Source organism: Trachemys scripta, chromosome 4, assembly GCF_013100865.1.
Source record: "Trachemys scripta elegans isolate TJP31775 chromosome 4, CAS_Tse_1.0, whole genome shotgun sequence".
In the NCBI taxonomy this organism is placed as follows: domain Eukaryota; kingdom Metazoa; phylum Chordata; order Testudines; family Emydidae; genus Trachemys; species Trachemys scripta.
The window spans coordinates 14885273-14906501 of record NC_048301.1 but is presented as its reverse complement, the minus strand read 5'-3'; the positions used below and the strand labels follow the sequence as shown (position 1 = coordinate 14906501).

The 21229-nt window shown below is 45.1% G+C and overlaps 1 protein-coding gene across 1 annotated transcript in view; it reads right to left on the bottom strand.

Annotated features, from left to right (window-relative positions):
* SYT16 (synaptotagmin 16) overlaps window positions 1–21229 on the bottom strand; it is a 143507-nt gene that overhangs the window by 11247 nt on the left and 111031 nt on the right. The window contains exons 4-6 of the mRNA XM_034769397.1: window positions 16346–16602; window positions 9733–10176; window positions 7674–7863 (exon numbers count right to left, since the gene is read on the bottom strand). Of these exons, the coding sequence (XP_034625288.1) occupies window positions 7674–7863; window positions 9733–10176; window positions 16346–16602 (891 nt within the window). The remainder of the gene's footprint in view (window positions 1–7673; window positions 7864–9732; window positions 10177–16345; window positions 16603–21229) is intronic.

The window sequence follows — 21229 nt, the reverse complement described above, 5'->3', positions numbered from 1 at the left end:
CTCTATTCTTGGTCTACTAGTTCCTGGGACTACATTCAACTGAACCCAACAGAGGCCAAAAGGAAATGACTGAAATCTTCACTGGGATACTTAAGGTAGGTTCTGGACAATCTCAGAGTCTAGACCTTTGGAGGCTCCCGCACAACTAAGGTGCACCAATGACCAGTGGGTTCTAGCATGAGAACACCCATATAATTTCACCCTGTGAAGCCAGCCGGCTGCAGCATGCTTCGCTCGCTGACCACCCAGTCCCTAGGAGAAGCAGCACTAACATTCGCTCTGGGAAAGAGCTCATGTAACTAAAGCATAATATAGATACCTCTCTGGATGTGCTAAGTGTCCGGCCTTTCAAGAGAGGGGAAACTTCACTATCAATGCTTCAGGCAACGAGAAGCAGGTTTTTTTGCTCACCTGTCAACCCCAGAGAGCGGGAGGGGAGGGACTTTAACTGTGAGTGAAGTGTCAGAGGAAATCCCTAATGTCTCCGCTCCTAGATCTAGAGTTTAGCATGCCCATTGTGTTACATTAATAGATGGCAATGAGTGTATCAAATCAACATTACTATACAGCTTGTGGGGTGCATTATTCTCAGCAACACAGACAGTAACTCAGCTGTGGCCCAATGAAAACAGCACTTAAAGCTTTCGTTTCTTTGCTTATTGGGTTAGCACCCATTAGTGCTGCTTTATTTTATGACCTATCAGCACATCCCTTGTAAATCCTGTTCTTCGGGTTTGTTGCAGATTTGCTGCAAACATTCACCTCCACCTGAAACTTGGGCTTAATAAGATTTTACCCTGGGAACCAATTTATATTCTTGTACACATGTTTGGAAAAAATCTTTCGGCTTGTTTTAAAGACATCGGAATGAAGCTGGTGCTGGAATCAATATATATCCAGCTGCAAATGCATTCCCTTAACTCAAAAATAGCTTTGCTTTTTATTTTCCAAGATGTGAGTCTGTAGTACGGATTCTGCTTTTTTATACTTCTTACACATTTAAAATAATTAAGTTAAGCAAAGTTACTGGGCACCATTGACTGCTGGGCATATAATAATCATTTGAACTTCCACTGCACTTCCCACGCAAAATCTCTATGTACTTGCCAAAAGTTAATGAATTTACCGCTTGATTTTCAGCTATGCTGATCACTCATCATCAGATTCTAAGGGTTATTTGGGGGCAAATTCAGGGGTGGAGAATAAAGGGATGCTGAAGGATTAATTAAAGCATTCCCTCTTTTTTATTTCCTGGCAAAGCAACTAGTTGTAACTACAGTATGTCTGTAATTCACTGGTGAGTGCATGTTGCCTGATCTGCAGATGATATGAGTCTGGATAGCACCCGACCTACACAGCTTGGCTGAACCTGTAGCAGTTCTAGCTTTTCGCTCTGGAGGTTCCCAGTTCAGTGACCAGTATGTTGGTGTACATCCATAGATGATCATCTTTGGGCTGTGTGGACTTTTACTGCCTACCATCTTATAGTCTACTTACGTTCTACAAATTATCCCAGGCACTACAGAACGTTGTTGTTTTTTTAAAAGACAGAAGGCAAGGCAAGAACCCTACTTTACTTCTCACCTGAAACTGGTGATATTTCTTGAAGGATTCCATAAAAACCCTGACACCAAAAAGTAATATGAATTATAGTCAGCTGCCATTTTAGCTCATTTACTGGACCATATGATTCTCCTGAGGGATCATGGCATGACTAGCCATCCAGAGAGGGCTACAAAATCTGCTAGGTAACCCCTAAAAGGGGCTGGAGAAGTTTTGATTGGTTTCAAATGATTATGTGGTGGTGCCCAAATCCTAATTGACGGTGGTGAGCATGGGGAGCTGTGTCACTTGTCTGAGTGGTAAAATATGCCCGGGGAAGGTTTTGTGCTAATGAATTATCATAATTTAACCCAAATTTGGTCCCAGGCTTTTCTAGCTTCACACCTCTCCCTGTTCAAATTCCTATTAAAGAGAGCTCTTAATTCACACGGGAAATAATTAATGAAGGTGTAAATACAACAGGCATCAGATAAAATTTAAGACCAGTCAAGGTTTCAAGTTCCAAGGTCACACTTGGAGCTATCTCCTAGTCCTCCTTGTCTTGGTCACCTCACCCCATTCAAATACTGTAGGAAGGATCTTTTAGTGGTGGGGCACTCAACCGGGACTCTCGAAACCTAGGTTCAGTTCTTGGCTCAGCCATGGACTTTCTGTGTGACCTCAGGTGAGTCAATTAATCTACCCTGTAGTTCAGTTCCTGAGGTGGGAATAACAGGACTTCCTTGCCTCACCAGGGTGTCGAAAGGATAAAATCTGTTAATGATCATGAGGCACTTTGATACCATGGTGACGAGGATCACAGAAGTTCTTAGCTAGATAATCTGCAGTATCCTCTGCACTTCTTGCCCCCACTACTCATAACACAGATTGGTTTTTGTTCATCAGCCGTTAAATCTCGATTTGAAGAGCTTTTCCCTTTCCGATTTTGATTTGTTCATTCTCTTTCTCTCCCCCGCCCTCTCTTTTCTAACATTAATGCTATTGTGTTTGTTTAATGGGGTTAATATGCTGCTGGTATGATAATGATCATGTACGGTTGTAATTATCATGTGTGATTAATTCTGCACTTGCTGAAAGGCTGTGAGGGTTATTCTTACCAGAGGGGAAGTGGGAACAATAGTGTTTGACAAGGGACATTATACATTAACATGAACCCCACAAGAAATGCACAGAGGGAAAGAATTAAGATTGTGCTTGGAAGGAGAGAAGTCAAACAGAACAGCAGGAAATGTCTGGCAGAGGGTTACAAGCTCTTTGGGGCAGGAGCTGTCCTTTTGTTCTGTTTGTACAGTACCTGGCACAATGGGATGCTGGTTCATGACTGGGGGTCCTAGACGCTACCCCAGTATAAATAATAACAATTAATAATAAATAAGACAAGGGCATTTATCAAGGCTGCAGGTCCCAGCTGTCACTCATTGTAAAATTATTCTCACTTAAGTGAGAATACCGGGTTTTTGAGGAAAACACCCAGGAGAATAAAATATAACCCCCAGAACCATTCTAAGGGCCCAGTAAAATAGTGTGAATAGAACATGGAAGGAAAGGAGGATAAGGGCACGTCTACACTACCCACCGGATTGGCAGGTAGCGATCGATCTACCGGGGATCGATTTATCATGTCTAGTGTAGATGCGATAAAATCGATCCCCGATTGCTCTGCCGTCGACTCCGGAATTCCACCACAGTGAGAGGCGGAGGCGGAGTCGACGGGGGAGTGGCAGCGGTCGACTCACCACCGTCCTCACGGCCAGGTAAATCGACCTAAGATATGCCAACTTCAGCTACGCTATTCGCGTAGCTGAAGTTGGCATATCTTAGGTCGACAACCCCCCCCCATAGTATAGACCTAGCCTAAGTTCTTCTCTTCTGTAATGGATGGAAACATGAGCACAAGCTGATGAGTTTAAGGAGGACTAAATAAAACAAGATACATATTATACATACATGGCTAGCGTTAAAATACGGAGGGGCCGTCATGGAAAAAGGCACATACTACAGAAAAAACACTCGTGTGACACTTTCTCAGGGTGCCCGGGACTGAACGTCACCTTGTTAAACCCCTGCTTCAGCGAGAGAGAGACGTGCTCAGTGAGACGTCAGCTCCCTGACACCACCAGCGTGTTAGCCAGCCAAACAAACTCCTCAGGGCTCTGCCAGCCCTTTCTTTGCTTTGCCGGAAACAATAGGTAAATATACAGGGATCACTTAGGGCCTGATGCTGCAGCCCTTACTTTTGTTTGTATTCCCAGGGTGCCCAGTGAAGTTAATAGAACTACTAACATGAGTAACAACTGCAGACTCAGGCCTACAGCCCGGCAGGTCCAGGTGAACAATTCCTGAAGTCCTGGACCAAACTACCTTCAAATGCCACTTCTGAGTCCTTCTCAGGAGACGCTGTGTCAGAAATTCAAGTAGCAAAGAAACTGCTCACGTGCATCATAATCTTGAGATTTTTTTAAAAATTAACATCGATGGATCACTGTCATTTTTGCAGGATAAATAAGGGAGGCTGCAATATTTAACTCACTCAGTTCAACCCTCAACAACAGTTTGTTTTGAAGGTTTTGTGATGCACAAGATAAATCCGGGGGGGAAAAACACTCTTTCCTTGCCCAAAAAATTCTCTCTTACAGCTTTTGCAGACTCCAAGATGCTGCCCTCTAAATCACTGAGATCCAAATGTAGCGCCTGCCTCTGCAGGTTTGGGGGCCTCCCCAGGCACCAGAACCACTGTGGATTCGGGGAGCCATGTAGGGGGCATGCATGCCACATGAGGCATGGAGCTCAGTTATGGAGGGCCCTCAGTGGGGCAGAGAGCCAGGTTGGAGTGAGGACAGAGCATGGTAGAGTTGAACTGGACGATTCACTGCTGTGTAGCTCCTCCTGCTGTTTCCCCTACACTCTGGTGAGGGCAGTGGGTGGGTGTGGATCGACCAATAGGCATCAGAGGATACTAAAGTCATTGGACTACAGCAGTGCTTAATTTGTGCCAGTGCTGAGTGCTGGCACCTCTGGGCTTGGCAGTTTGTAGCTCCGGCACCTCTGGACTTGCCGCGTCAGTTATGAAAGTAAAAAAATTGCTTGAGCCCCGGCACTTCTTTCATTACACATGAAGCACTGAACTGCAGTAGTATCCATGGAATGGCTCTGCAGCTACTCTGCAGACTGTGTGCACGTAGGGGGGTGGAAAAGATTCTTTCCCTCATGCTGCCTCCCCTGAGCATCTGCCCAACGCCATCTGGAGAGTAAACATTACACTTATTTCAACAGCTACTAAGCTGGCGGGGGCTATGACATGGGAGGTTACGTGCAGCAAGTACCTCACTCCTGTACTCCATGCTCTCTCTCTCAATGTCTTCTCGCCTGTACAGTGCGCATTGCATAGTGGTTTGGTTTTCCACTGCCTTTTACATTAGCTGTCCCAAAGCCCTTCACAAAGCCCCATTATGCTTGAAGTTCCTGTTATGTCTTTCAAAAATAGCTCTCTCAGCATTGGACCCCAGAACACGTTTAACTGAGAGAAGAAATATTGGCCAGGACTCTATGGCTATCTCCCTGCTCCTCAAAAACAAGATGAGATTCTTAGTTTCTACCTGGAAAAGAGGCTTGGTTTAATATCTCATCCAAAGAACAGCACCCTAATCAGAGCAGCAGCTTGCATCTCATACTACTTCACTGGAGCGCCAATAGTGGTGACGACAGCAGTTTCTAGCCTGGGGTTTGGAGCTCTCTTTTTGATAGGTTTTTCCCTGACATCACATTACCAGTCATTTTCCAGGCATGCAAGTACAGTATAGAACAGAAAATAATGATGCGACTTTGGATGGGGAAGCATATTGTGACAGATATGGAACTTCCCTGCAGCAAATTATGAATACTGTATTGGTTACGGGGATGGTGTTTATTGTATGAATATATTGATTTAATTTAATAGTGAGCTGTCTGGATACAGGCAGGAAGTGGGAGAAGAACTCAAGATAGCCACTTATTAGCAAATACTTAAGTGCTAAGGGACACTGCCAGACTTATTTGCTTTGCTGACACTGTCAGAGTCTCCAATCAGCCTACAAAACTGGTTTAATCAGCAATAACCAGAGCCCTGCAAACATGAAAACAAAGAACTTGGGCAGGCATCAAAACAACATCTTGTCAGGTATGTCTTCATTGCACAGTTAACCTAGACTCTCACCCAAGTTTTAGGCCAATCCCACTACCATCCACACAGAAAAACCACTGATCCCAGGTTTGGAGATGTTGTAAGCTTTGGATACCTGGCCTGGCTGGGAGTGGGGTTAGAACCTGGGCTGGAAGCTGTCCAGTTTGCAGTGAAGATGCAGGCTAAACCATGTGAATGATGACAGTCCTCCAGTGCCTTCCCACAATTCCCCCCATGCATCCAGAAGGACAGACACGTTCTGCCACAATGCACTGGGAATGAACCACAAAATGGCTCAGCTTATTGCAGCACAAAGAACCATGGGATATGGCCCTGCAAGTGCTAGTCACACACACACACACGATGAGTGCCGCACCAGTGAGGACGCAGTAACTTGGGGGTGGCCTTGCAGTGCGGCAACTCGCACCCGGATGAGGCTAATCTGGGTGCCAGTCAACCAAGTAAACTCTGCAATACCTTCAGCGGGATAGAGGGCGACAGGGAAACCAGACAGACACAGGGCCCGCTGGGTGTGTGTAGGGGGAAGCCAGGCTTGCTGAGGTCACCTTTGTGGGAGGACAGGACTCAAGGCAAGATAGACATGTGTGCAGTCTCTGTTGTTTTAAAATCCTTTTTCTCTTACACTTTGTTCCCGCTACCAAATAAATAATGGTTTTAAGAAGGCTGTTTGGTTCCTATATACCACTGGTCATTGGCTCTTTGAAGGGAAGAACCACAGGTGCCTGAAGCCAGCTGGACCTGCAGGACAAGACTGTTTCATACACAGGGTAGTATAGCCCAGGTCCTGGTCTAAGAGTTGAAGAACTGCATGATTCTAGCCTGAGGCCCAAGACCTGAGTTGGGGGCACTCTGAGAGACCAGAAAGGGGCAGCTAGACCTGTGACCACAACACATTTGAAGATTTTCATTAAAATTCGAAGAAAATCTTATTTCTTCAGGGTCTGGCTAGCTGTGGGTCTTAGGTAATGGGATATAGGGCTTCATCCTGCAAGGTTCTGAGCACTCTGGCCACAATCTAGCAAAGCAATTAAGTATTTCAATGGAACTACCCACATGCTTAGATTTAAGTGTGTGCTAAAATGCTTTGGTGGATCAGAGCCAAAGGTGCACAGCCTTCTGCAGGTTCAAGCCCAAAGAGTCTTCATTTATAGATCCCCAGTTCAAATCGAGCCCAGGTTCATAGTGACCAAATGTTGTTGCCATCAGGTAGATGTCTGGAGGCTTATATGAAATGGTCCACATCCAGTTCTCAATGGGCAAGTAACCACATCACCAAAAAATACCTCCTCAATTCACGCTAGTTCTCGGATGAGATGACAGGCCAAAGACTGAAGGGCCATGAAGTTTGAACTCGCCCCTAGAGGAGGTACCTTCTAGCTTTGAATGAGGCACATTGGCAGCAAAGCACAGACTTTGGTCAGCATCGCTGTCAATCTGTCATGCTTCACGAGCACTAGACACAATTAAAGCATTAAATATGTTCTCTTGGCTCCGATTTTTATTTTTTTATATTAGAGAGGATGGCTGGTCCAAAGACCTGGGTTCAAGGCCCTGCTTTCCCGCAGGCTTCCTGTGGGCAGATCACTTAGTGTTTCCGTGCCTCAGTTCCCCTCTGTAAAATGGGGCTAATACTACTTCTTTGCCTCGCTGGGATAAATACGTTAAATATTGTGAGGCACTCTGATACTATGGTAATGGCATCAGTACCAGAGATAGATACTTTATTCGAAATGCACAGGCCAATTTACCAGCACATGCATTTGGAATAATATTTTTTATTTCACTATTAAATGTAAAATTCAAATGTGCAGAGACTCAATTGGGAAATGCTTTAATTGGATAGCTTGATGTGGCAAAAACTGTATCAAGAAAATAAAACCAGGTTGTGGCTCTAACGAATAGGTGTGCCATTATGAGAGACTTCACTTACCGGGCGGCCTGTTAATAGCAAGGTTGCGGAAATGGCTGCCTTTGATCATCTCTACTGACAACCGTCCGGTAGTAGCATTGTACGACAGTCCCACCAGCAGCTCCGGTACGCCTCCGTGCGACAGGGACTGTGTTGAAGAAGCGCTATCGCTGTGCGAGATTGCCGACAGACTGATCTGAGAGTCTCCGCTCTGCAGGGAAAGAGCAAAGAGAGTCCCTCTGGAATGCTCAACACCGCTCCCCCTTTAATGTATGCCTTGTGGTTTAATTGGGTAGGGTTGTGATGTTCTTCTAGGAGTTGCCAATGACTAAGAATCATCTGCATGAATAACAATGGGGCAGAAGATAGAACTGCAGGAACAAGTCTCCAGCATCACTTTGCAGAAACACATCTTTCAATATTCTCTCGAGAGAGGCCAGAAGCCCTGTCTAATGTGTTATTACCAGTGTAAATCAAAGTCTTTGAGATAAACATATGCTCCAGTACATCAAAAGGAGAGTAAATTTCCCTGAAAATGACTTTCTGATGGAATGTGTCTAGCACAATCTTCCATCTTTTATGTCACTTGCTGTATATTTTCTTGCTTTCTTCCTAGTTACCATTATGTTCAATTCTGTCCTCCCCCTCCCCCTGCAATTGCATGGTTTATTATTCATTTTGTGTGCACAATTTCATAAGGAGTTTCTTTTATATGGTGAAAAGTCTTAGGCCTTGTGTACACAGGAAAATTGTCCGGCATAGCTATTGCAAAATAAGCTTTTTGGCAACAGCTATTCTGGAATAGCTCCCTATATGGACACTATTCTGGAATACGAGTGACTTTTTTCTGGAATAATTATTCTGCTGAATTCCCTCCTTTTCCCTGTCTCCTTGTAGACAAGGCCTTAGAGGAAAGAGTGGCCTGTTTTAATACCTGTTAGTATTTTTCTTTTTGCCAAAGGATTGAATATTAGTACAAGACATGCCTGCTTTATAAAGAAAAAACAAAACAAAACAGTGCGTTTGAAAATGTAATTTTTCCCAACAACAAAAATGAGGAAGAAGTTTAATGGCTATAGTTTCAAAATCAACCTGATGGCACAGCAATTATCCTGCTACTCTGATATCATAGATGATCTAATCTGGGATTGGAAATTGGGATTTTCCAAGGAGACTAAAGGAGCAAAGTGACCAAATCCTACAGAAGCAAGGCACCAAACTTCCTCAGACTCCTTGGAAAACCCCAGCTACAATGCTTTTGTGGTGATATTCACTGTCTATACATAGGACTCTGAAAACTGGGCAGTTCTCTGGAATGTACAAGAGGCTGCTTAAAATGTTCAGGCCAAAGAGTGTCCAACTGGTAGAAAACATGCATGTGTGGATGCAAATGGGTAATGATGGATGCAAAATGGAAGGTTGGTTGTTGGGCAATGGACCTTTTTGTGGGTTCTACTGCATATTTAATGAACAGTTACTAGTCTGAGACCATGAACTCCTCTATTGTGGATGGAACTTGTGTGCCTAATTTTGAAAACTTGGCCCTCTAACCTCAGAACACGATAGATTACATAGAAAGATCTGGTCCCTAAATGCATACAAGGTGGAAATTCTGTCTTATGAAAGAACATAAGAATATAAGAATGACCATACTGGGTCAGACCAAAGGTCCATCTAGCCCAGTATCCTGTCTTCCGACAGTGGCCAATACCAGGTGCCCCAGAGGGAATGAACAGAAAATCACCAAGTGATCCATCTCCTGTCACCCATTCCCAGGTTCTGGCAAACAACCACTTTAAAAACCATGCACCCCTGCTCCCTTTCAATCCTACTGAAACGTCTAAAAGGGAGCATTAGTGAATGCATCGGGTACCATGGACGCTGAGCACTGAGCTTTCTCTAACTAGTGCTGACATTCATCACTTGAGACCAGGATGAAAACTGAGATCTGAACAGTGGTGCTAGGAAATGGGCCAGCAGCATGGTTAAGAATCCTTAATGAAGAAGTCGGTGCATTAGCCAACTAAGCTGTATCCCTCCACCTCCGCCAACGATGCAATGACTTGTTTAATAGACTTACGCTCATATCGCTCCTGGGCTCCAAAACCAGTGTCACTTTCACTTCCCCCTCCTGGTTTAGGCTCCTCAGATAAAACAGTTGCTCGCCCATCATCTGTTCCCGGATCATTTTGCGCACCGCATAGAGACGGAACCTGAGTGCGTAGCTACTCAGCTTCTCTGGCTCCAGCTTATTAAAGGTCATTCTGTCTTTGAACACCGGGATGGGTCCTTTCTGAATGCTCGACTTTCCCCTCTGTTTCTTGCTGGGCATCAGGACTGTGTGAACTTGCCAGGTGTTCACACCACTGCGGTCTTTGTCTGGGATATCCTTAGCTTCCAGGATAGTTACCAGCAGCTTTTGGCTCGAGGCCTTATAATCAAGGAGGACGTCTAGGTCACCGCATTTAGAAATGGGTTCATGGGCACTGTGATGAGCTGGAAGACTATTCCCTCCATCATGTTCCTGCCATGGAGAGAATAAATAAAGGTGTATATATAAAAAAACATTTTCCTATACAGGCCCTATTAAATCAAACACCTCAAAGATCATTTGAGATAGGATAACCGGCAAACATGACAGAGACCAAATAGACTGGAGAATAGCTAACGTGGTTCCTATTTTCAAGAAAGGGAAAAAAAGTGATCCGGGTAACTACAGGCCTGTTAGTTTAACATCTGTAGTGTGCAAGGTGCTGGAGAAAATTCTGAAAGAGAAACTAGTTGAGGACCTTGAGGTTAATGGCAATTGCGATAAATTACAACATGGTTTTACGAAGGGCAGATCGTGCCAAACGAATCTGATCTCCTTCTTTGAGAAAGTAACGGACTTATTAGATAAGGGAAATGCGGTGGACCTAATATACCTGGATTTCAGTAAAGCGTTTGATACTGTACCCCATGAGGAATTATTGGTTAAACTGGAAAACATGGGGATCGATATGAAAATCCAGAGGTGGATAAGGAATTGGTTAATGGGGAGAATGCAGCGGGTCGTATTAAAGGGTGAACTGTCAGGTTGGAGGGAGGTTACTAGTGGAGTGCCTCAAGGTTCGGTTTTGGGACCCATTTTATTTAATCTATTTATAACTGACCTCGGAACCGATTGCAGGAGTGGGCTGATAAAGTTTGCGGATGATACGAAGGTGGGAGGCGTTGCAAATTCGGAGGAGGATAGGGATATTCTGCAGGGAGACTTGAATGAGCTTGTGAATTGGAGTATCAGAAATAGGATGAAATTCAATAGTGAAAAGTGTAAGGTGATGCACTTGGGGATGACTAATAACAATTTTAGTTACAAGATGGGGACGCATTGGTTAGAAGTAACGGAAGAGGAGAAGGACCTAGGGGTCCTTGTAGACCGCAGGATGACTATGAGTCGACAATGTGACGTGGCGGTGAAAAAAGCCAATGCGGTCTTGGGATGCATTAGGCGAGGTATATCTAGTAGGGATAAGGAGGTCCTGCTTCCGTTGTATAAGGCGCTGGTGAGACCTCATTTGGAGTACTGTGTGCAGTTCTGGCCTCCCATGTTTAAAAAAGATGAACTCAAACTGGAACGGGTGCAGAGAAGGGTGACTAGGATGATCAGAGGAGTGGAAAACCTGTCGTATGAAAAGAGACTAGAGGAGCTTGGGTTGTTTAGTCTGACAAAGCGAAGGCTGAGGGGGGATATGATTGCTATCTTTAAATATATCAGAGGGATAAATACAAGGGAGGGAGAGGAATTATTCCAGCTTAGTACTAATGTGGACACGAGAACGAATGGGTATAAACTGGCCGTGGGGAAGTTCAGGCTTGAAATTAGACGAAGGTTTCTGACCGTCAGAGGGGTGAAATATTGGAACGGCCTTCCGAGGGAAACGGTGGGGGCGACGGACCTGTCTGGTTTTAAGATTAAGTTAGATAAGTTTATGGAGGGAATGGTTTAATGGTAAAACAAAGTAGCCAAGGAAAACCACTCAATGGTACGTAAATAGTATAATGGCCAACAGGGGTCAGGCTAGAGACTCTTGCCTACATGCTCGGGGTCTCACTGATCGCCATATTTGGGGTCGGGAAGGAATTTTCCTCCAGGATAAATTGGCTGAGCCTCTGGAGGTTTTTCGCCTTCCTCCGCAGCATGGGGCAGGGATCACTAGCAGGAGGGTCTCTGCCGATTGAAGTCACTAAAACACAGGATTGGGGACTTCAACGGCAGAGTCCAGGGAAGGGTTTTGTGGCCTGCAGCATGCAGGGGGTCAGACCAGATGATCATAATGGTCCCTTCTGACCTTAAAGTCTATGAGTCTATAAGGCACGTTGGCATCTACCGATGCAAAGTGCTATATAAGAAGTAGGTATTACTATTATTATTACTATAGCCTCATCAACTCAATCCCTAGATGGACTGTGGGTCTCTCTAATAGTGAAGAAATATCCTGAGCAAAGCACCATTTGCAATAAGAACACAGACATCACCTCATCCTCATGCATCTTCCAAATCAGAGAGGTTATTTTACCTCTGTATTTGGCACTGATGCAACTGCTGTTGGAATACTGTGTCCAGTTCTGGTGCTCACAATTCGAGAAGGATGTTGACAAATTAGAAAGGGTTCAGAAAAGAGTGACGAGAACGATTACAGGATTAGAAAACATGCCTTATGGTGACAGACTCAAAGAGCTCAATCTATTTAGCTTAACAAAGAGAAGATTACGGGGCGACGTGGTTACAGTCTGTAAGTATCGACATGAGGAACTTCCATCCAGCAGAGGAAGGTATAACATGAGCCAACGGCTGAAAGTTGAAGCTAGACAAATTCAGACTGGAAATAAGGCATAAGGGTAATTAATCATTGGAACAATTTACCAAGGGTCATGATGGATTCTCCTTCACTGGCCAATTCTAAATCAAGATTGGATGTTTTTCTAAAAGATCTGCTCTAGGAATTATTTGGGGGAAGTTTTTTTTGGCCTGAGTTGTACAGGAGATCAGATTAGATGATCACAATGGTCCCTTCTTGCCTTGCAATCTTTGAATCACACTCCTTGGCTCATCTTCCACTGTGTGCGTCTCCCTCCAAAGTGTCTCGAATCTTCTCTTCACTCATTTGAACCCTCATATTTTCATGATGAGAATTCAAAACATATAAGCAACATGTGTGTAAAACAATTATCAAATTACCCTTTCTTTCAGCTTCTTTAAAACATTTATTTGATTAAACAAGATGAAAAACCCCACCGTTGCTCACTTCACCTGTTGATGGGGGTGCGCGAGTTTCTGTTTAAAGGTGCTTTTTATCTCAGCGATAGAATGTGTTTCATGTGATAAAGGCATTGCTATAACAATCCATCATTTGTATTTAAACATGTGTATACACTGGACTAGGGAAAGATTTCCAGTTAATACCCAGAAGGCGAATCAAGGTCCATTGCTGGCAGTCTAAGGAGGAGAGCAACTCAAGCCTTTATCTTTTGTTTTTAAACTAACATTTCTTTTCAACATGTGGATCTAATTACAGCATAGATTAGGAGCAGTAATAGTGATCCCCTTAAGAAGCACTAATGGGGTCTATTTATCAAACAAAGCCAAATTTTCAACTACCTCCCATCGATCTAGCTGACGAAGATTTAGGCTCTTAAATGTATACGTGCAAAATCTCACATTTCCACTTTCATATAGGCCGGTTACGGTAGTTTGCAGTTACTTGACTGGTGCAGGCAAATACAAGTTACAGAGAGGGAGGAATGCAGTAAAAAACTGCCCCCTCTGTCCATGCAGAATTGTTGCTAACGCTAGCCAAAGAAGAATGACGCCCAATGAGCCCATACAAATGGCTTGTTCCAGCACACCACAGAGATAGGACTTTGCATGCGTAAGTGCAATGCAGGACAGGTTGTTCTGGAGAACTTGATCATGTGAATGATGCTGCATGGCTGTCAAGCTGCTTCCACCAGGTTGCTGGAGTAAGGCTTAAGGAGCAAGCATGAGAAAGATCGCACTTAAGCCTGTTTCTCCCCAAACATGTTCATTCCCCTTTTTTACCATGTGCATTTGCCATTCAGGAAGTCGGATCACAATGGGTTTGTGGCTTGCTAACATTCAGTGTGGGCGACTACATTTAGTATGTAACTTTACGTGCACCTACTCATTGCCTCCACTTGTACTTGAGCTGGAAAGCAGCAGTTTTGTGGAGGATGCACGGCCCTGTAAGATAAAGTATGCAAAGATGGCCGTTGTACTTCTGCCATCCCTGGCTGGCTGTGCCAATCTAACCTCTTGGCATAACTTAGAGCAGCCTTCAGGCTGCTCTAAATCATGCCAACTACCAGTCCCCCCCCACCAAATACTAATACAGTAGCCATTGAAGAGTTGGATATCAGGATGTCTCGACCAACCTCTCTTAGTTTTTGGCTATGTCCCTCACACTGACCCTAAGGAGGTGGGAGAAGTGGCAGAAGCTACATCAACCCTCTGGCACCAGAAAATGTTTCTCCAGTGGTGTTCCCCTTCCATGGCTGGCTATACTACCTTCAGTGATGATTTGTGCTGGCGGTGCAGCACAAAGTCAACAGCCAGCTGGCACTTTCAAAGAACTCTCTGATGTCTGGAACCTGCTCATGTTCAAGTTTCCTAAATGGCAGAGGTTTCTTGTGGAAGCTTACTCCTACTCCTAATGAAGTCACTGGTAAAATTCCCATTAACTTTCATGGGTTATGGGTGGGCCATAAATATTCTGTAAATACGAGTAATTGCACTGAAATCCAAGTGCTGTGTGGAGTTAAGTATTTCCAGATGAAATAAATGTTTTTCTTTTCCAGTAAGGTGTTCTTATGTATTGGGATCAATACAGGAGTAAGTGGGGGAAATTATAGGACCTGGTCTAGACAGGTCAGACTAGATAATCGCATGGTCCCTTCACTCCTTAAACTGTATGAATCTACACAGGTTTAAGACAAATACCCCTCTCAGTAGAATGTGTCTTTTTGAACAGATCATCAATATCGGACAGAGTGCGTATATATGTAAAATACACATTCCTGCCAGAAAAATAAATCAATCTCACAAAGCAGGTAATTATGGGTGCAGCCTTGAAATGCCCTTTGAATATCCACCGCAGAAGCACAACATTACAGATTCTTTCTCCAAACAGAGGCCTGTTTGAAAGTAGCACAGCAATGTTTGGGTATTTCTGGAATGTCAGAACATTTAGTTCACTTAAAAAAGAAAAATCTTCCATTAAGGCACATAATGAAGTCAGACGAGAAGCTACTCACAGCAAACAAATTAGGATCCAGGTGTATCTGAACTCTGTAATTCTCTATACGCTGTTCATGTTGTTAATATACATGCACCTGGGGCAGAATGATAGGCACATTCAAAATATAAATGAAAAGAGGACACTCGAGATTCCGCAGCACTTGTGCACCATGGTGATGAGCATGAAATAGAGAAATGGGTACAAGACCCACAGATAGATAAACATCCTGGCTCACAGTAATGTAGAAAAAAGGGTCCAGACTCTTATTGCAGGAGGTTCTGGTGCATCAGGGCATAGATGCAGAGCTGATCTGTGCAGCATTCAAAAGTACTGCCTATTTTTAGTGCCTCTATGTGAATGTCTGCTTTGAACAGGTCAAAAGCCCATGCCCTGAGAAGCTGCTTTCACTCTCTTCAGTTGGGTGGAAGCAGCTTGCTCACAGGAAGGGAATATTTTCTGCCAAGCCCTGTTTTTCCTCGGGCAAAGAGATTACCTTGTGCAGCTAAGGGATGTTCTTTTTTGACTCAGAGACGTGACCTTCTGTGCTTTTCTTTTCTTTTTTTTAATATCGGATGCTATTTAATACTCTTGCAGAAATTAATCAGCTGGTCAATAATAATCCCAATTTTTTTTAATAATAAAGGAACAACCCATATTTAATCATAGAAAGAGGAGAAGGGTAAACAGTGAGCTAACCCAATAAGAGCTCTCTTAGGATCTGGAATATTTGCTGGCAGGTATTAGCTTTGAAATAAGGGCCAAATCCTTAGGTCTGGCCAAGACCTGCTCGGTGAATAGGCTGGGTGCAGGAGAGGAAAGGGGGCTGTAAACCTCCCCAGCCTGCTGTAGACATGTGCTCTGTGTTTATGGAGGGCAGTGTGAGAAACAGCTAGCTAAGCTAGGGAAGCCCCCAGCTGTCCCTTTAAGGCAACTTTCCAGGCGCTTCATGCTGCCTGAGCAATGGAAAGCAGCCAGAAGGGAACCAAGGATCTGACCCAGTAATCACATACTGTATCCCTACAGACACACACCATATACACGGGCAGTAACAAATCCACTTACCTCCTTCAAAGCATGACAAGGCATTGTTAGCTAATTCGTAGTAACTTCTGTCATGCGGGAAATGGTTGTGATATGATTAGTGTGTGAAATCAGACAAGAAAACAGCCTCTCTGAAGGAATACTAGTGAAGTCTATTCAAAATTCCAGCAGGCAAAGTATCAGGAAAAGGGAAAACACGCACCGAGGTGTGTGCATGCATGCACTTAGGGATTACTATCCTGAGTTGTGCCAATTGATTTTTCACTTAATTTCTTCCGTAACATTTCGGACAAGAAGCCCAGACATCTCCAGGGAACAGAAACACTATGTGTAATACAGAATAATTCACCATACCTCAGGGCTCCAAGCGGATGAGCTGTCAGTTGCGTCATTTCCTTCAAATCCCTGGTTGCTGAACGCTGTCTCCATTTGCAAGCTCCCTTCTGTGGCTTGTTGGCTAAGGCTATGGGCAATGCTAGCCTCCATTCCAGGGCTTTTGGCTTGCATGGTACCCCTACTCTCAGAGGTAGTTCTTGAATCAACAGATATGTAGTCATCTTCATTATAGGATAGGTTGTCTTGGAAACTCAGTTGGCTTAGCCCATCCAGTTCTAACAATATTCAGCAAGAAAATCATTTCAGAGTGATTAAAATAACATTCTTTTCCCCCCCTAATTTATCCTTTTTTCCCCTCCACTACAGTAGGAGCCTGGCAGGAACAGCTCTGCTTACGAGACGGTGAGATCCCTGGCATTGAACCCACAAAAATCAACAACCCGCATAAATCAGCATTGCAAGGAATAAAAATGGCTGCTCTCCTTCTGCATCCTGAGCAGGGAATCAACCTGCCTCACACAAGGAAAGGCATCGGTCACACAGGATGATCAGAGGGACATTTGGGAATACGGTGTTCAGGACGCCTACCGTATGAAAGCATCACCAGTCAAGAGACAGATCAGGCATGAAATGGAAAAGCATAATGCATGGGCCCGATCCTGAGAGAAGGGTGTGGTGGAGGGAAACCATCACAATTTCCTCTTCTTAGGTGGTGGGAAGCAGCACGGCGGTCAGCACAGCCCAACAGGAGGACAGTACCGATAGGGACAGGGGCATGGTGTGGGGCGCTTGATAGAATGCCTCCCCTCTCACTGCATCTCTCACCTGCAGAGCTTTGGTTAAAGCTGCTCTCCAACCAAATGGAAACTCTGAGGAAGGTGGTAACGTTAACTCGACCAGTCTGAGCTTGGTCAAACCCTCCCTGGGACACAGGGATGCTCATCAGTGCAGGGAGATGCACATTACAACTCTCCGGCCTCCCCAGGACAGCTTTTAGGCATTTGACCCAACATGTCTATCCCACAGGTTAGATGATGGAAATGTTACTCACCCTGACCAGTAACTGTAGTTCTTCGACATGTGTGTCCCTTTGGGTGCTCTACTTCAGGTGTGCATGTGCCTCTCAGGTCCTTGGCTGGAGATTTCTAGCAGTGTCCGTTTGGCCTGCATATGCGCCCTATGCCTCAGCAAACACCAAGGCTATTTACAGGGGTGCAGGAAAACCACCCTCAGTTCCTTCTCTACCCAGGTTTCCCCGAGGGAACAACTGAAGTAGAGGGGAAGGAGGGTGGGTAGTGGAGCACCCAGTGGGACACATCTCGAAGAACTCCAATTACTGCACCGGGTGAGTAATCTTTCCTTCTTCGAGTAGTGTCCCAGTGGTGTCCACTTCAGGTGACTTCTGAGCAGTATCCCAGGAGGAGAAGGGAGCTTCAGAACAGATTCCAGAACTGAAGATGGTGCTACAGACCCAAGTACCACATCGGATCTGACGGCATGGAGCAGGCAGTAATGCTTCAGAAACATAACGAAGTCCAAGTAGTGGCTCTACATATCTCCGATACTGGAACATTCTTCAAAAGTACAGTAGATGTTGCTTGTGATCTGGTTGAATTTGCTCTCACCCCCTGAGAGGGCTGAACACCAGCAGACTCATAACAGGCAGAGACTCAACTCGATATCCATTTCGAAAAGTGTTTGAGCAGAGATAGAAGCCCCCTTAGAGCTATCTGCGCAGGAGACTAAGAGTCTAGGTCAGGGGTAGGCAATCTATGGCACGTGTGCCAAAGGCGGCAGGCTCTGTATTTTAATTTAATTTTAAATGATGCTTCTTAAACATTTTAAAAACCTTATTTACTTGACATACAACAATAGTTTATTATATATTATAGACTTATAGAAAGAGACCTTCTAAAAACATGAAAATGTATTACTGACACGCAAAACCTTAAATTAGAGTGAATAAATGAAGACTCGGCACACCACTTCTGAAAGGTTGCCGACCCCTGATCAAGGTAATCTCCTAAACTGCTTATTCCCATCCAGGTAGAAGAGCAAGGCCTTTCTAACTTCCAGGGTGTAGAAATAGAATTTCTGCTAAGAGCTATCGGGTTTTGGAAATAATACCGGAAGATGGATAGACTGGGTAAGATGAAAATCCGATGGTAGGATTTTCCTACCTAACCTTTGGTAGGAACTGAGGATGTGGACGTAAGGAACATTGTAAAGGGTTCCAATCTCCCTGACCCTACGAGCCGACGTTACGGAAACTTAGAAGGCCATCTTCACAGATAAATGAAGTAAGCAGCAGGTTGCCTTTGGTCTGAATGGAAGTCTCTTAAGGCAGTTTAGAACCAGGTTAGGGTCCCTAGATGGGGTGAGGTGCCTAATGTGAGGGAAGAAATTCCATAGGTCCTTAATAAATCTAGACAATACCGGGTGACCAAATATAGAGAATCCCTTGACCGAGGGATGAAAGGTTGATATGGCAGCCAGGTGTACTTTGACCAAGCTGATGGATAACCCAGATGTCTACCTGCTGGATCTGAAATCTAGGATGAGGGAAAAGGGAACCAATTCAGGCTGGAGGTAGCGACAACTGCACCAATAGATGAATCTCCTCGATTTCTGCAGGTAAGCAATGAAGGTTGGTGTTTTCCTACTGTTTAATAACACCTGCTATACAGCCAAGGTCCATCTGTTCTGAACCATGAGTGCACCGAAGTTGGCTCCTCATCCTAACAGGGATGAGTCAGTTATTAGAGTCAATGATGGAGTTGGGCGACAGAAAGGGATGTCCACTGTCACCTGTCTGTCTAAGGAGTCCTTCCTTGGAGAGTAGATTGTTCTGAGACCACCTTTAAGGCAATGGAGGTGAAGCCTTGTGTGACTGGTCACAAAAGTCTAAGCTATCATATGGCCCAAGAGTTGAAGACAGTTCCTTATTGTGTGGTCTAAGACGGGGTTTCTCTACTGTGTTATGAACCTCTCTTGGAAACCCCCAAACTTGGCACCATGATGCCCTGAGCATAACTGCCGCTGTAGAGATTAATCTGGCAGCAGTGTCTGCAGCATCTAGAGACATTTGGAGAGCTGTTCTGGCCGACGACTGACCCCCTGCAACTGTGAACTGCAGTTGTTCCCTGCAGTCATGTGACAGCTGCTCAATAAAAGCCGTGAGCTTGTTTAATTAGTAAAGTTGTATTTGGCCATGACCACCTGGTAGTTTGTGATCTGGAACTGCGGACAAGTAAGACTTTTGTCCAAAGAAATCCAGCTGCTTTTGGTCCTCATCATAGGGAGTAGATCCCAAAAAGTGCTGCCTACCCCATTCATGCCCCTCATCCATCATGAGGGAGTTTGGTGGTGGATGGGAAAATAAAAAGTCAGAATCCTTAGGGGCACATATAGTACTTGTTATCTGCTCTTTTGCACGCTGGTAGAATAGTGTCAGGTGTTAGCCACTTAGTGGGGACCAGGAGAGCCTCATTAATAGGTAGCGCCACTCTGGCGGGTGTTGCCAACTGCAAGATATCCAGCAGCTTGTCTTACAGATCCTTGACCACCTCCAGAGGGATCTACAGAGTGTTTGCCACCGTTCTCATGAGATCCTGAAACTGCCATCAGCCATGGAAAGTGGTGGAGGCATAACTGACTCATCCGGCAACGATGAAGAAATGGGAGTCTCAGGGGTAACTTCATCAGCTCTCGCCTCCTGCTCTTCTAACATCTCTTCCTGTCGTGGCAGATGGGGAGGGGAAGGATGTGAAACCCTGGTCTCCCTAGAGGATGGTATCAGTGATCTGTTAAATTGCTGCCAATAGGCAGCCCATGGGTCCCAATGTGGTTGCGGCAGGGGTCCATAAGGAAGCGGGGGTGGCATACAAAGCTGGTTCCATCATCTTTGGTGACCTGCAAGGGCCTCCCTGTGTGAGGGCAGATTCCCGAAGGGGTATGTAGGACAACCCTTCACTGAGATTGAGGAGACCACTTGGGAGTCCTCGTCGTCTTCCTCCACGTCCTCCCATGGGGCAGCCATTGAGGATGCAGGAGAGTCTTGTACCACAAGATGGCCGCTTGGAGACCAAGGTCTCAGTACCAAGAAACGTTCAGTACCCGTCAACAAGGACTCTGGTTCATCTGACCCCGAGAGGTACCTTGAGTATTGGAATTCCTGTGATACCGGAAAGGACCCTGGTACTGACACCGTAGTCGTCGTTGCTGTAGCTGAAGCCGACAGCATCAACAATGATGGGCATTCAACAGGCATTGTAGATGTCAGGCACCATTACTTGCTTGGTACAGATGATACCGCTTGCCCTGGCGGAGCTGCTTGCATCAGTACTGGTGGCTGGGTTAAGGCACATGATGGAACCAACGGCTGAGTGAAATGCTTCACAGTTGATGACAGGGGTGAACTCGATGGTACCCTGTCCTCATCCTCCTAACTGGTGGAGGGTTCTGGTGCTCTATCTTCTTGTATTTGGAGCTCCGGGACGTCACAGGCCTGCTGGTACTGGAGGAAGAGTTCTTGGTCCCAACGGTACCCTCTGAGTATGAGGACCTCAACAGGGACCTGATCTTTTCTTCAGCTGACTTCTTAGAGTAAGAGTCCATGGTCCCCTTTCGGGAGTCTTCCCAGCAGGCTGCAAAGACTTCCCTTTCTTACGGGAAGTATGCCTCAAGGTTGCCACTGAAACAGTCTGAAGACAGATGTATTGCGGGGAGGAGAAGTCTCCTGACCTGTCCCAGAGGGAAGTTACAGGGAGCATTCCATGGGTAACAGTCTGAGCTTTATCTCTCTGTTCTTCCTCACCCACGCCTTAAGGGCCAAACAGAAGGAACACTCCCCTAGGCAACAGACATACTTGGAGTGCCCGTCGCTTACCGATATAGCCTTTG